Source organism: Ostrea edulis, chromosome 4 (assembly GCF_947568905.1).
Source record: "Ostrea edulis chromosome 4, xbOstEdul1.1, whole genome shotgun sequence".
NCBI lineage: Eukaryota > Metazoa > Mollusca > Bivalvia > Ostreida > Ostreidae > Ostrea > Ostrea edulis.
The window spans coordinates 18,375,245-18,392,635 of NC_079167.1; the positions used below are offsets into that span (position 1 = coordinate 18,375,245).

A 17,391-nucleotide genomic window follows, 5' to 3' on the forward strand; every position below is an offset into this window, starting at 1 on the left:
AGAGAATTCAAAAAATCACGTATTTTAACAAAAAAATAAGGATATAAAAAGCCAAAAGCCTAACATCATCTACTTATATGCAAGAATTATGTATTTTGCATTGAAAGATCTGTATCTATGATGTACTCATTTTTTTCATGTGCAAGAAACTTATTTTGGTAAGTGCATACTTATCTATGGTGGGCAGTATATATTGTATATAGAGTCCAGAGTTTATAAAGAAGAGTATGGCAACTTGTCGGTACAATGGATCGAGTGCTCCTTGTGCAGCTACACACACAACAAAATAACAAATTCAGTCTACATACACTAATTTATCGTAACAGTTGTCACTAAAACACCATCAGGTAGTCAAAATGTCCACAAGTCTATATACACAGGTAGCAGGCTTTCAAACTTATGATAAAATACACAGTACAATAATTTATTTTTACATTGACATTTAACAGCAATGATGGCTGTTGAGTGTCCCAAAAAAGTCTTCTTCTGATTTCTGTTGCTATTTCAGCCTCTCAGCTGCCCAAGGTCTAGGTAGACTTCCCTCCTGGAGCGGCCACTTTAAGATTCCTTGTAATCTGCAAAAAAATAATAATGAAAACCATGTGATCTGGAAAATGACTATTCCTACTTCTACTGAGGGAGCCATGTGTTTCGTTTAAATTGTTAGCAGCGAAGCCTGAGCACACTTACTAATAGCCCGATTAGAATAGAATTTTCATCAAAAATAAGTTTCAGAACTTCACTGTAGACATTGAGAGAGATCTGGTTGGTAGATCAAATTTTTTTTAGGGTGGGATGGATTTGTGGCATGAACACAAATATTCTGAAAATAATTTGGGAACGGACGGAGAAACCGATGTTCAGAGGCATTCACATCGTTTGTAACACTCAACCAAATACATCCAGACACATTCAAAACTCACTCAATGAAGACAAAAATTCTACTAACCTCCTCAAACTTGTGTATTTGTCTGATGAAAAAATCTCCATATCTCCTCGCAACTTTTGTATCGGCAATGTGTATCATTTCCTGCAATCAAAGAAAGATGTACAATGCGAGAAACATGTATAACTGTTATCTATTATCAGATCCCTGATGTTTCGTAATATCAGTATATTATGTACAGCTGCTATCATCCTATCCCCCGGGGGCCATGATTTTAACAACCTATAATCTACAATACATCAGGGAGCTTTTATGTGAATTTGTACTTTCCTGGCCCAGTGGTTCTTGAGAGGATTTTCCTTACATATTCGCATGTAAAAATTATGATCCCCTATTGTGGCTCCAACCTATCCCAGGGGGTCATGGTTTTAAGAAACTTGAATCTGCACTATGTCAGGAAGCTTTCATGTAAATTTCAGATCTTTTGGCCCAGTGGTTCTTGAGAAGAAGAATTCTAAATGACCCCACCATATTTTTGCATTATGTGATTATCTCCCCTTTGAAGGGGGCATGGCCTTTTATTATACGCCAGTAATTCCGAAGGTCCATCGTCAGACATTAACAAATGTTCAGTAATTTTTGTTTTGGTCCGATCAATATCAGTTGTTGGCCGGACCAAGTGTCCGATTAATTTTTTTCCCAATGAAATATATGATTAGATAAATTTTAAATTTTTAACAGCATGTCCCAAGATTTATTCTGTTCTTCAGTCGTTGCAAACAGAACACGTGTTTACGTTTAACACAAATATTTATCAAACTTGCAATCATCTTCAATTCCCCCGAGAGGGTGATAATACAATTGAGCAATATCCCGTGAAACTACAGACGTCCTTGAAGGTAATAAATAACAGGTAAATAAAGTGTTTAAACTATACCCTGATCAAGAAGTACTTGAACAACATGGGCACGTTTGATTGAACAATTTGAATTTGAGTTATGCGAGTTGCTCGAGTTAAAAAAAAAAAAAACGTGTGTATTTCATAACTCTAGTGTTGAATATGGGTTGGAAAAATTTACTCCACTGACAAATCTGAAGTGAAATGCTTGGGCTAATAAAATATGTCGCCAATGCCATTCTGGGCCAGAAAGTTCAAATTTACATGAAAGCTTCCTGACATAGTGTAGATTCAAGTTTGTTAAAATCATGGCCCCCAGGGTGTAGGGTAGGGAGACAATAGGGGATCAAAGTTTTACATGGGAATATATATAGGGAACATCTTTAAAAATCTTCTTCTCAAGAACCACTGGGCTAGAAAGTTCAAATTTACATGAAATTTTAAGCTTCCTGATATAGTGTAAACTCAAGTTTGTCAAAATCATGGCCCCCAAGGGTAGGGTGGGGCCACAATAGGGGATTAGTTTGCCAATAAAATTTCGGTCTGGTAAAATGTGATTTGGTTCAGTAATATCTCAACCATTACTGGACCAAATGACCACTAAGTACCAGAAGACCTTGGGAAGCAAAGCCACGCAACAAGATTGTGGAGGGTATAATGTTTTTGACCCATCCGTAAGTCCCTTTCTTGTTAGCACAACTCCTCTGAGACCGCTGAGCAGAACTTCGTGAAATTTGGAGTCATGCCCCTTTTGAACTTAGAATTTTGGGTCCTGTCTGGCCTATTCCTGCCAGCGCAACTCCTTTGAGACCGCACAACAGAATTTCGTGATACTTTGTGGTTAATAAGGGCTGTTCCATTAAAACATATGAGGTACCCGGGGAAGGCACTTTAAAATTTGGGTAACCACCCATAGAAGCATAAAAATGTAATGAGGGACCACTCACAGAAGCAATTTTAGATAGTGCGGCACCACCCATAGAAGTGAAATAAATGTGAAATACACTTTTTCTTTAAATTCAATATGTATGAATGACTATTTATAACCCCTGAATAGAGGTCTATTTTCAGATGTTCCCAAGCATGATAGTAAAGAGAAGAGTATCTTGGGTCTCATCACCATTCAAACAACTGGCCATCAATGAAGCTTGATCATAGAACCATCAATTTATTCTATCAAGACTATCTTTCTTAAACACGATGAACTAAATCAATTTTATAAGTCTACCTGTTCATAAAAAGCCTAGTATTGTAAATGTTCAAAAACAACTATTTAAGTTTTAAAATTGACTAGTATTTTGAGTATTAAAAAACAAGAAAATGTGTCTCTGCGACACTGATGTCTTAGATATTTGTTACACTACGGGTCATTGCATTGTTCACAAGGATGTTATGGAATGACAACTGGATCCTGTGATCTTAACCTTTGTAAAAAAAAATAATAGGGTTCTATTTCATTCTAAAAACTATGTACCAAGTTTGATAAACAGTCTTCACTGAATGAAGTTGATTTTAGAGAATGTCCAAATGCTATAGAATAACAACTTCTTTGGGAAAACGATAATAAAAAGCTGAAGGACTTGATCCATTTCTGACAGTTGAAGACTTTTATATCCCTCTCCAAATTTGTGTATTTAAGGTGGTACCCAACACCCAAAGGAAATAACTCTAACAAGAGGTACTATGAGCAATGCTCACTAAGAATACCCCCCGCTTACCCCAATCTCCCAAAGGGTGTAGGTAATAGGTAAAACTTCAGTATTATGATCCAAAAGGTATCTAGGAACACAGCATCTCCATGCGATGAAAAAAGCCATTAAAGAATTTAAATGGAAACCATATTGCTACTTCGATGTCCAGTGCGCATGACCTTTGACCCCAAAATTGATAGGGAACATCTTCATCCCATGGGTAGTCCATATGTATGATATGGTGACTGTAGGTGGAAAGGATAACGCTTTAGAGCCCGGAAACCATATTGCTACTTCGATGTCCAGTGCGCTTGACCTTTGACCTTTTGACCCCAAAATCAATAGGGAACATCTTCATCCCATGGGTAGTCCATATGTATGATATGGTGACTGTAGGTGGAAAGGATAACGCTTTAGAGCCCGGAAACCATATTACTACTTCGATGTCCAGTGCGCATGACCTTTGACCTTTTGACCCCAAAATCGATAGGGAACATCTTCATCCCATGGGTAGTCCATATATATGATATGGTGACGGTAGGTGGAAAGGATAATGCTTTAGAGTCCGGAAACCATTGCGTCTACAGACGGACGGACGGACAGACGGACAACCCGATTCCAGTATACCCCCCCCCCCCCACAACTTGTTGCGGGGGGTATAAAAATCAGCTAAACCCTTTAATTCGATTTGATATCAAATTTAGAGCATCTCAGTGATCAAAAGTTTGCTTGATGAAATTTCTATATATCTATTGAAATTATTCAAATGAAAATGTGTGGTTGAAATTTCTTGAAATTAATATAAATTTTCCTTCATTGATCAAAGTAGATGAGTATAAAACAAAATTTTAAAAAAATTAAATGAGCGAAATTTATGCTAGTAATGGTGTTGGGTAACCCCATTAAAATCTATAATTCTGTAGTCATAGTTCAACATAAGATGACAAATACTAATATGAACAGGTTGAACAAGTTTTAATGATTGGAAAAATATTCTTTAAACTTTAACACAAAATACAGTTCTAATCTTTATACAAAAAACAGTGCACAACCAAAACTATATAGATTGTCCAAACTCTAACTTTGGCACTTTATACTGCAACATTAAGTCAATTATTTGAATTGGCATGCTACACAACAATCACCGACTTTTTTACATACCAAATCACCCAGGGTGGACACAAAATTGAAAATAATAATGCCAATCCGAATAAGTTGCCAATTTGACAAAGACAAATTCTATAAAAATGGCTATTCAAAAATTGGATAAAGCATTTGTCAAATTTAATTGTAATATGACTGTTCAAGAAAGGCCATTGCATATTGCTTTAAAAAAGTCACCGACTTGTGTATACATCGGTAACAAATACCTAGAATTCAAAACCATGTCTATAAAATAATAAGTAAAACTAGCTGCAAATCTCTGAAATTCAATGTCACGATTTTGACTTCCTATACTTTTGAGGGAAAAGTTTTTCCAGTGTCTCATATAAAGAAGTATCAGATATATTTCTACTTTTGATTTCCTTGTCCACAGCAACTAAAAAGTCTGCCTTAGATTTTCTTCCAGTGTGTGTTGGCTTTTGAAAGTGTGTGTGCAATACCTTTAACTCAGCAATTGTTAGTAACAATAGTGGACTGTCTTTAAAACTATATACATGTAACAATTTCTTCTGCTCTAGTTTATTACGTTCCTTTTCTTTGACATCTTCACTATTCTGTCTTCTTTTACTCCTATAAGATTACTGATAGGTGCAAGATCTGAGCTTGACAATATATCTGGGTCACTCTCCATCAAATACTTTCAACTTCCGATTGTCAAGTCATTTGCATATGCCATATAAAGTAGTATTTACATCAATGGACAAGTATGGAGGCGAAAGCTATTTCGTCGGTATTGAAAAGGTTTGAATTTAATATCAAGTTAAAAACCGAACAGCAGACTGCAAGAATATGATTTTCCTTTCTTTGTCGAAGTGGCTCAAGTAACTAAATCTTCGCGCCGATTGTCAATGTTTAGCTTTTTCATTAGATCCACCTACGAGATTTCGCGATAACAAGCATGGTGGAGCAGACGAAGAATTTTGCATGCTGTGCATTATAATTAATGAAAAACACCTTTATTAGACATGCCCGAGCACAAAGTTGGTACTCCTTTTGGTGTAAACAACATTTGGGACTAGATCTAATACACAGAGTTTATTATCGGTTATTCATAAAATTATTTTGCACCATTACGGAGATCCTATGGAATTGTAGCCTTATCCCGAAAACGTCAGAATAAAAAAAATTGGATAGGGCTACATTATTGCAGCTAGAAAAAAATCAAAAACCGTTTCAATGGACCACGAGCACGTTTCGTTTTCCATTTTGGACAAGAGAGATAATCCTAATTTCCAGTCGCTATAATTTTAGAGTCAAACCGGAAACGATGACCGGATCATGGAACCTCATCGACCGAGATGAAATGAAGACGGAAAACGGCGTTTGTTTCACATTCTACTTTCAACCCTTCCCTTCTCTTGTTGCATTCCTCTCAGTTTCGGTAAAAAAAATAAAAGATTTTATCAAAACAACCACCCACAGATGCAGTTTTCTGGCAGTAGGTACCCACCATAGATGCAATTTTCTACCAATGATAAGCACCCATAGATTTTTTTTTAATTGCCATCCCCGGGTACCTCATATGTTTTAATGGAACAGCCCTAAGTACACACTGTGTGGATATTAACAGAAAATTCTGATTCCATAATTTTTCTGGTAGTTATGCCCCTTTTGAACTTAGAATTTTGAGCCCATCTGTCCTGTTCTTGCAGTAATGCATAGCATTACCATTCATTATGTGAGGCATTGTCAAGCAATGTTGGAGCTAAAAATCATGAAAATTGGGACTAAATTGACTCCATAATGAATTTTGATTTGTTTTTTTCAATGAAATATATAGCGAAAATATGATATGATGACTCACTTAAGGCCAGGTACTGTATACTGACCTTGTCAATGTAGAAGTCCACTTCTGATGCCGACTGGAACTCTCCCTCAAGACCACTGGTCCCCTTTGTCCACACCACGTTCTTCATTTTATGCTGTTGGAAAAATTACAACAGTGTTGGAGATATCTGGCAGTATGTAAGGAGATATCTAGCAGTATGTAAGTATATATCACATAGTATGTAAGAAGATATCACACAGTATGTAAGAAGATATCACACAGTATGTAAGGAGATATCTGACAGTATGTAAGAAGATATCACACAGTATGTAAGGAGATATCTGGCAGTATGTAAGGAGAGATCTGGCAGTATGTATGGTGATATCTGGCAGTATGTAAGGAGATATCAGGCAGTATGTAAGGAGATATCACACAGTATGTAAGGAGATATCTGGCAGTATTTAAGGAGATATCACACAGTATGTAAGTAGATATCACACAGTATGCAAGGAGATATCACACAGTAGGTAAGGAGATATCTGGCAGTAGGTAAGGAGATATCTAGCAGTATGTAAGTATATATCACACAGTATGTAAGGAGATATTTGGCAGTATGTAAGGAGATATCTGACAGTATTTAAGGAGATATCACACAGTATGTAAGGATATCACACAGTATGTAAGTATATATCACACAGTATGTAAGTAGATATCAAACAGTATGCAAGGAGATATCACACAGTAGGTAAGGAGATATCACACAGTATGTAAGGATATATTACACAGTATGTAAGGTGATATCTGGCAGTATGTAAGGATATATTACACAGTATATAAGTATATATCACATAGTATGTAAGGAGATATCACACCGTATGTAAGGATATATCTGGCAGTATTTAAGGAGATATCACACAGTATGTAAGGATATCACACAGTATGTAAGTATATACCACACAGTATGTAAGAAGATATCACAGTATGCAAGGAAATATCACACAGTAGGTAAGGAGATATCACACAGTATGTAAGGACATATTACACAGTATGTAAGGTGATATCTGGCAGTATGTAAGGAGATATCTGACAGTATGTAAGGAGATATCTGGCAGTATGTAAGGAGATATTTGGCAGTATGTAAGGTGATATCTGGAAGTATATGTTTGAAGATAACGGACAGTATGTGTACAGTTTATGTATGTACAATTGTACAGTCTTGTATACTTATCACATGCCTCTTTAGATCATTATTAAGAAATACCTTGAAGCACATCAGGTGTGTTTTCAGCTCATCTTCACTCTTAAAAGAAAAAAATTCAAATTAATCTAAGAATCTTATTCTGGCAATTACTAGATCATATCTTTGCATAATGATGTTATCAATAGACAAAATCTTCAGTACAAACAAGAATTCTTACCATGTCCATGAAGATTGCTAGCTTTGACAGGGGGAGTGTAGTGTACAGCTTCAGGTAGCTACAGCAGATAAACCAAGAGTTGTCAGCAAAGTCAAACGTAGAAAATTGTCAAAATATACTTAGATAATCAATATCCATTCAGTTGTGAATTTCGTCATTTTACACCAAAATTAAGCTGTTATATTAGAAATGAGCTACTGGTGACTCTCAATAGCTCAAAGTTCAAGGGACCATGATTAAACTTCTCGAGATCGAAATTCGGAAATTGAAGGTTCGACCATATGGTTCAGATTTTACAGTAACCGGAATTTTTTTTACCGGGACCATGATTTCACTAAGAGTTCGAGCCATCGAGAGTCACATATAGTATAATGTATTGAATCTGTGTATTGGGCTCTAGGTGGCAAAAATTTGTTCTTTTATAAATGAAACTACCACAATGTGATGTGTCTGATGCACTATCTAATAACGATGATTTGATTTTACCTTCTGATGGTGGGTAACACAATCTGTTGGGTCACCTCCTCTATAAACACCTTCAGCTGCAGCAGGAATGGTTCCTGGAAATTTAACATGACAAATCAATAACTGAAGCTGGTACTGTCCCAGAGGATGTAAAACATTCCTGTTTTTTAATATCAACATCTAGAAGTGTTAGTCTTTCAAATTACAGTAAAACACACAGTGAACACACATATAATGAATTCATGCTTACAGTGAAGTGATTTTCATTCCCTGTACTTTAAAACATATCATAAACTTATTGGATATAACGAATTACGTTTATAAGGAATAAGAATTGATTGTCTCCAGTACTTTGCTATGAGTGTGTTCAACTGTGTATCTTGGTTTAACATGCTAACCACACACTGTTTTTACGATAGGACCAATTCAGTATGGTACCTCACCTGATGCTCTATAAAGTCACCTCACTTTATGATTTTACCAGTCACCTCACCTTCAGATTTTTAGCACTCCTTATAATTTCAAGCACTCGTCTTATAATTATAGCAGTTACCTTACCTTATGATTACAGTAGTTACTTTACCTTAAGATTTTAGCAGTTACCTTATGATTTTAATAGTGACCTTACCTTATGATTTTAGCACTCACTTTATGATTCTATTACCTTATGATTTATAGCAGCCACAGCATCGTAGTTAGGTGGAACAGGAGACAAGAACTTTGGACAGGCAAAAGAGAAGTTATTCTGAAACTCCTCGATGTCTCTGTAACACAAAATTATTACAGATTTTTATATCAGAAATAGCAGTAAAAATTCGTACAAGGAATATCATACAAGAGCAAGTCTCAGAATTGATGGATTGTACATCAGAAGGATGGATGACATCTAGTTATCTTATTGTTAGGTTTTACACTAGTACCTGTGGTAGTATCTGATAGTTAGGTTTTACACATACCCCTTCTGCATTCTGAGCATCTTGTCTTGGAATTTCTCTCGGAGCTGGGAGTGCACACTCTCGTCGATTCTCATCGGATGCAGCACCAGACAAATCGCCAGCAAGGTGTACATCTTGTCATTCATTTTGGTAATCTATAAAATCGTCCATAAACTTGTAAAATGTCAACACATTGTATTTTCATATAAATGTATATGCAAGATCTATAAAATCGTCCATAAACTTGTAAAATGTCAACACATTGTATTTTCATATAAATATATACGCAAGATCTATAAAATCGTCCATAAACTTGTAAAATGTCAACACATTGTATTTTCATATAAATGTATATGCAAGATCTATAAAATCGTCCATAAACTTGTAAAATGTCAACACATTGTATTTTCATATAAATATATACGCAAGATCTATAAAATCGTCCATAAACTTGTAAAATGTCAACACATTGTATTTTCATATAAATGTATATGCAAGATCTATAAAATTGTCCATAAACTTGTAAAATGTCAATACATTGCATTTACATATAAATGTATATGCAAGATCTATAAAATTGTCCAAGAACTTGCCAAATACCATCAAATTTCATATCTACATTTGAAAGTTCATACAAGGTTTTAACAAAAGACAGTTTACAGATTGAGACAGAAAAGGCAATAGGTAAACTAGGTTATCATTGATTTCTTTCATTTCATAAAATAATTTAAGGTTTGTATATTCACAAAGCAATAAATAAATTGAACACTTGTGAAAATTATGTCGCACTGATAAATCTGATATAAAGGCAAATTGCAAAAATAAGATATTGTGAATTATAAGTGATTTACATTAGTAAAATAAACTAATGCGTCAATGAAATCAGATCTCTTCAAAGAGTCATAACTTTAAATGAGACGAAAAGAGCATGTGTCACGAATGTGAGAAATTCCCAAAGGTACATGTACTTGAGAATTGATTTCATAGACCTAAAAAATTTTTTAATTCTCTTTGAAACCAATCATAAGCTCTAGTTGAATTTAGGATCTTTCCAAAACGTATTGGCACATCTTCCGAGGAGGTTGACAAAAAGTGAGAAGTTTTTGCCAGACCCTCTAAATCACGGCTCGTGTGATCTGTTGAGAGAGGTGTGCACCATTTTAATATTGAATGCTTTACCTGAGAGAGAGGTGTGCACCATTTTAATATTGAATGCTTTACCTGGTCATACATTTGAACCCGAGCCTGGAACATCTGTTTTGTTCTCTGTATGTACAGCAAAACATTGGAGAATGTTCTGATAGCGTCCTGGTATCTCCTCATCATCAGGTAGGCAAATCCCACGTAATAAAACGTGGTGATCTGGCACGCAGGCACCCGTGAATACATGCTCTGCAATTTTAAAAACATACGATTAAAACGAAGGGAATTACAGTAAAACATGCTTATAGCAAACCTCAAGGACAAGCGAAAAAGAGTTTGTTGTAACCAAATTTGGTTATATCGAATAAAATGTTCACTATTTTCTCTGATTGGGGGGGGGGGGGGGGGGGGGGATAAATATCACGTCACAATAAGTGTGAATTTGTTATAAGTGTGTTTTACTCTACTTCGGTATGTAGGTCCTAAAAATTCTGTGAAGCTTAAAGCAAAGATCAAGAAAACAATGCAGTAACTTAATTACCTTTCCATGTACTGACATGGGTGAGAGATTAACATAGCGTAATATTTCCCACATGCTGTTAGTTATAAGTTCATTCAAAGAAACATTTTACTCAGTAATAATAAAATTTAACAATTTAAAAATGACCTCAATAAAATTATGTTCTCCTCCAGGGGGACACCCTTTTGGTGCAGTCACCTTAGACCTACGAGTTTTGGACCTTCATTTAGATTTCAAGCATGGGTATGCATTCTTTTTTTCTTATCATTTAATTGTTTGAAATATCATCATTGTCAACAACTCGTATCCCATGAATCTTCATTGCTCTATCTACACAATGTAAAACCTCACCTTCTTGTTGAAGTCGATGCACTCTAGGATCCGGAGCGCCTGGAAGTAATCCCCCAGTAGAGAGTGGAGACGGAGAAGTCCCACCAGACTAAAGTATCCCAGCATCTTATACAGACTGTGTTGTCCAAACTCCCCAGCAACACTGTCAGGGTCACCTAACAACAAAGCAAAATGTATAATCGTGGAATCACAGTCGGGGAGTGATTTCATCATAGAAGAGTTGTCTTTCTTTTGACTCTTCAGTTTCTCCTGTTGTGTAGAACTGGCCTGAGGTTATAAGGAACTAAAACTCTGTTTAAATCTAATCACACTCAAAAGTGAAGGTTATAAAACATTATAAAATCATTCTCACACTCAAATGGAGTATGTGCTTAAGATTTTTCTGTGTATATTTTGAAGCTTGCTTAGAATTGTACTTAAAACAAACATGGCTGAGTTTGAGTATGAGTATGGTAAAAGTTTAATAACCTCCAGGCCTGGATTTCGTGGATCATTACCATGAAAACTACAAAATTACACCCACACATAGATTACAGATTTACATTCTTAACAACATGGAGGAAGGGGTCTTAAACAGTTCTTAAAGTTAACCATAACACAATGTGAATTGATCTTGTGCTACGCTGTCAGTAGTCACTGTTAAAGATTGGTATAAGTTTTGCTGTGATTAAACATGCAACTCATAGTTACCTCCCATTGAGTACACCTCCAGCTGTTTGTTGATGTTGGATTTGTCGACCAGAGAATGCAGCACATTCAGGACACTATGGACGTTCCAGATCTGACCAAACAAAAATCTTAGTCAGGTGTGTATCATATCTGATGTAGTAAATACCAAGTCATTATGTAACACTAATCTCATAACAAGTTTATCTCATTATAACACTAACCTCATAACAAGTTTATCTCACTATAAAACTGATCTCATATAACAAGTTTATCTTACTATAAAACTGATCTCATGATAGGTTTATCTCACTATAAAACTGATCTCATGACAAGTTTATCTCACTATAAAACTGATCTCATGACAAGTTTATCTCACTATAAAACTGATCTCATGACAAGTTTATCTCACTATAAAACTGATCTCATGACAAGTTCATCTCACTATAAAACTGATCTCATGACAAGTTCATCTCATTATAAAACTGATCTCATGACAAGTTCATCTCATTATAAAACTAATCTCGTGACAAGTTTATCTCAATATATACCCGATCTCATGACAAGTTTATCTCATAAAACTAATCTCAAGAAAATTTCCTCTTGACATAAAACTGATCTCATGACAAGTTCATCTCACTATAAAACTGATCTCATGACAAGTTCATCTCATTATAAAACTAATCTCGTGACAAGTTTATCTCAATATATACCTGATCTCATGACAAGTTTATCTCATAAAACTAATCTCAAGAAAATTTCCTCTTGACATAAAACTGATCTCATGACAATTTCATTTCATTATAAAACCAATCTCATGACAAGTTCATCTCATTATAAAACTGATCTCATGACAAGTTCATCTCGTTATAAAACTAATCTCATGACAAGTTTATCTCACTATATACCTGATCTCATGACAAGTTTATCTCATAAAACTATTCTCAAGAAAATTTCCTCTTGACATAAAACTGATCTCATGACAATTTCATTTCATTATAAAACCAATCTCATGACAAGTTCATCTCATTATAAAACTGATCTCATGACAAGTTCATCTCGTTATAAAACTAATCTCATGACAAGTTTATCTCACTATATACCTGATCTCATGACAAGTTTATCTCATAAAACTAATCTCATGACAATTTCATCTTGACATAAAACTGATCTCTCTATAATCTCATGTTATTATCGTTACCTTGGGGTTAGCTCTCAGGAAACTGATCTCATCATCAGACTTCTTGTTCACTTTACATCTGTAAATGCTGAAGCACTGGAACTGTAAATAAAATGGTCAATCGGTCAACATCTAACATACTCAGTCAACATCTAACATACTCAGTCAACATTTAACATACTCAGTCAATATCTAACATACTCAGTCAATATCTAATATCACCACTATGGAGAATTTACCACAAACTAGAAAACTGACGAGTCAGAAAAGGTCCCGTAATAAATCTGAAAATCAAAAGGAGTTTTCCTCTGCCAAGAAAATCTTCCCAAGAAAACTTATGTTATTGCATGCCATAGAAAGCACAGATGGACTTACAGAGTGATTACTATAGCAAGCCAATCCAAGCATTACCTTTAAATTTTATGAAAATATTCTTAAGTAATCTCAAGTTTTTGCATGCCATAAAAAGTGCTATTATCCTATAAATATTCAAAAACTGTGAGTCCCATAACTCTGTAAAGACAAAGCCGATAAATCTGAAAATCAAAAGGAGTCTTCCTCTGCCTAATCCAAGTTCTGTGTATAAAATCTATAAAATCTTCCCCAAAAAACTTCAGATGTCACTGAAAGTGCTGATGGATAAACAGATAGAGACTAGTAAAGAGCACATAGACTGTACATAATGTGTCAAATAAAATTAAAAACATAGTTAAGGCATGCAATTTACAATCGACAAGGACACAGCAAAGATTTAAAACTGCTTCTGGTTATTATCATGGTTTCTTGCCTTTTGACAAGACTTTAAATTCATGGTTCTTATGTACAGTACATTCAATGTGTTAAAACTGGTTTATATTCACAGCAGTTTCTATTACACAGTTTTGGTATAGAGTGAAAATAGCAAAAATTACACTACAGAGAAAATACAGCTGAATACTGCAGTATGTCACACTTCATTCCAGGAAAACACCCCCTAATTATTAAATGTACATATTGTACCTACAACAATACAATCAATTAAAATAAGTATAATTGTCATCGAATAAAAGCAAACTTACCTGATAAATAAATTCATCAATGATGTCCCACAGCCACTGATTGGGCAATTCTAGATGAACGGGGCCATCTGCATCTATAAATCATGAAACACACTTCTTATTGACAATCTTAACACTTTACAATGTCACATCTACAAATCTCAAAAACACACTTATGGACAATCTTAACACTTTACAATGTCACATTTACAGATCACAAAACAGACTCGTTATTGAAAATCTTAAAACTTTACACAGCAGCATCTACATTGTATCAGATACATACATTAACACTGTACATCTGATACCTTTATGTTACATAACTACATTTACTGGACATTACAGGGTGCTATAAAAATCTTACTTAGTATGTAGTTACTGGACATTATACAGGGTGTTATAAAAATCTTACTTAGTATATAGTTGAAGAGATTACAATAATTGTAATAAGATTCAAATCTCTGCTCCAGTGTCGGACCATTCTGAAACATTTAATAATACCGGTACAATGAGAATTCATATTCTATGAAATATCAAACCTTATTTCACTTAAATATATAATCTTAATCAACGTAAATCAATCTTCCTTCCAAAAACAATGAAATATGATTTCAAAAATTCAACAGATACCTGCACTCTGGCATAAATGTGCCTGTAGAAAAGTTCCTTGTATAGAATCAGAAACAAAGGATCTGAAATTACAAAGAGACACATGTACATTGTAAAGAAAACAATTTCATGATCACTGTACACATAGATACTGAATTCAACAGTGAAACCTGTCTAATGCGATGCAGGGTTGCAAATAACCATTCACCGACAAAGTTGCCAACCTCTAGCATGTGAATATCTGGTCATCCACCCCCTTTAAGTCGCAAAAAATCTGGTCATAATGCATAATAACATTTTTGACATATTTACTATAATCAGTGTTTATATTTCAAAGGAATGTACAACAATGTACACTATTTCATTGTAAAGATAAGTGGCACATTTTGAATTTTTAAAGACTTTTTGAGAAGGGGAACATTCAAAGCAAGACATAGATTGGATGTGTTCTGCTATAAAATCATAAAAACAAAACAATTTCCACTACAGTAATTTTGCTTTTGAGATCTGATGGCAATGTCAAAAAAGATGACAATGTTTTAGAAGACTTTTATGGCAAAGTATTATTTACATATGTACATGATTTTTGTGTTTTTGGATGTTTTGTCAGATCATCTGTACAGTGGCTCTAGACACGACAGATAAATTACAAATAGTCTTTGTTTTTTTTCTCAGTCCCTTTCTTTAACCCGCAGGAAGTCATTCTCCCAAATTTTCCAATATGTACATTGATACTGTTTGATCTTTGTCAGCATCGACCCCACTGACTCCAAAAATAATCACACATGCAAAGTAATTTACAAAACCAATCCAGAAATCAAGTAATTTTTGTGTTGTTCAGTGAAAACAGAGTAAAAATTATGATCTAATGGGTCATAAATAAAAAATAATCTGACTACAGATTAAAAAACCTGGTGCAACATGACAAAACTCAATGAGTTGGAAACTATGTTCCCCAATGTTAGTAAATTTAGCAGTGGGAGATCAAAAGTCATGATAAGTCTTGTCCATTTTGCGACTGAATTAAAAAAAAATTTACTTCAAAATACATGTATGTCCAGTTTTCTATTTTACATGCAATGCCATGTTTTTCCTAATGAAAATATTTAGTATTTAAACGCTTGTGTGACAATGACAACTGAATAGATCAGTGTCAGATATTCACATCAGAATGACAGGAGACTGAGACATTTGGCATTGCCAAGGGTCCAAACCCCACCTAAAGGACTTCAAACCAAAACGACTATTTTCATAACTACAAAAGTAAATGTTTTGAAATATTTTGAAGAAAATGGATGAAAAATCAAGATTGTGATGGTGGGAAAACGAAGTCCAACATTTTAACTAGGTGGATAAGTTACAAAAACTATACACGGAAATGAAATATGAAGTCAATGAATGTGTGGGCATCTGAAAATAAATGGACCCCTTAATATTACAATTTCAGCAGCCTACATGGCTACTGAAGTTAATGGGCTTATTAGCAACCCTGCAATAGGAGACAAAATTCACATCAGATTACAGATTGTTGGATTACACAGAATGTTGGATTGCATAGTGTGAAGTCCATGGAGAAAACCAGAACTGATGGATGAACAAAGAGTTGGATTTCACGGATTATACAGGTGTCGGATTAGAGCTGTACTTTTGTTTCCGTACTTATAAACAACATTCACCATTCTGTGCTTCCAGAAACTAACATTTTCCATCCATTCTGTATAATCTATAAACACTTTTAAAAAACAAAATTTCTCATTCTGTAGAATTCATCTCAGTCTGTACAATTAATATAAAACAAAATTTACCATTCTGTACAATCGGGGCAACTACTTCTGCCTCTGGCCATGCAGAGGTCTTGAAAAATCTTTCTGTCAATTTGTTGAATCTAAAAGACAAATTGTGTATTACACACTAAAAAATAAAATGCACTGGGTACCTGTGTCACTAAATTTAATCACATGTGTAATTTGATTATAAGTAGCTGTTTCTTGGTTTAATATTTTACATGTGTAATTTGATTATAAGTAGCTGTTTGAATTTAATCACTTGGTTTAATATTTTACATGTGTAATTTGTTATCAGTAGCTGTTTCTCGGTTTAATATTTTACATGTGTAATTTGATTATAAGTAGCTGTTTGAATTTAATCACTTGGTTTAATATTTTACATGTGTAATTTGATTATAAGTAGCTGTTTCTTGAACACATGAATTCCTAAAAGTTAATTATCCTATGTCATAAAAATGACAGAATCCATCATTTGTAATATTTATGCATTGATTATAAACACTTTCATTCATCAATGTAACATTCTATAACTCTCTTTATGGATTTCTACAATTCCATTAATTTTCAAATGGTATATGCAATTTTATTTTCAGTGAAAAAAAACATCATTACATGCAATGACTTACCCATTTTCATATGCATTTTGTATTTCGTATACATTCTGCTCGGTGATGCTTTTCTGGAAGTAGGTAAGGAAACTTTTGATGATGTCTGGGACAATGTATGTCGACTGCTGATACTGGCGCTCAAACTCGATGTCCTGTCGAGGATCCCCTAAAATCCACATCAGGGTGATCATATGATACTTTTGTCATTTAAGGAATATAAGTACATATAACATGTATATTTTCAATTTTAAAAAAAACCCATAAA

General features: G+C 34.5%; 1 protein-coding gene across 1 annotated transcript in view; it reads right to left on the reverse strand.

Moving 5' to 3' along the window:
- Positions 1-301: 301 nt before the first annotated feature.
- LOC125670417 (eukaryotic translation initiation factor 3 subunit L-like) overlaps positions 302-17,391 on the reverse strand; it is an 18,352-nt gene continuing 1,262 nt past the window's right edge. Inside the window, exons 3-19 of the mRNA XM_048905566.2 lie at positions 17,145-17,292; positions 16,537-16,616; positions 14,753-14,814; positions 14,535-14,604; positions 14,144-14,217; positions 13,107-13,187; positions 11,930-12,020; positions 11,240-11,394; positions 10,447-10,617; positions 9,247-9,380; positions 8,955-9,054; positions 8,312-8,385; positions 7,826-7,883; positions 7,669-7,707; positions 6,469-6,561; positions 950-1,030; positions 302-575 (exon numbers count right to left, since the gene is read on the reverse strand). Of these exons, the coding sequence (XP_048761523.1) occupies positions 528-575; positions 950-1,030; positions 6,469-6,561; positions 7,669-7,707; positions 7,826-7,883; positions 8,312-8,385; positions 8,955-9,054; positions 9,247-9,380; positions 10,447-10,617; positions 11,240-11,394; positions 11,930-12,020; positions 13,107-13,187; positions 14,144-14,217; positions 14,535-14,604; positions 14,753-14,814; positions 16,537-16,616; positions 17,145-17,292 (1,559 nt within the window). The 3' untranslated portion in view covers positions 302-527. The remainder of the gene's footprint in view (positions 576-949; positions 1,031-6,468; positions 6,562-7,668; positions 7,708-7,825; positions 7,884-8,311; positions 8,386-8,954; positions 9,055-9,246; positions 9,381-10,446; positions 10,618-11,239; positions 11,395-11,929; positions 12,021-13,106; positions 13,188-14,143; positions 14,218-14,534; positions 14,605-14,752; positions 14,815-16,536; positions 16,617-17,144; positions 17,293-17,391) is intronic.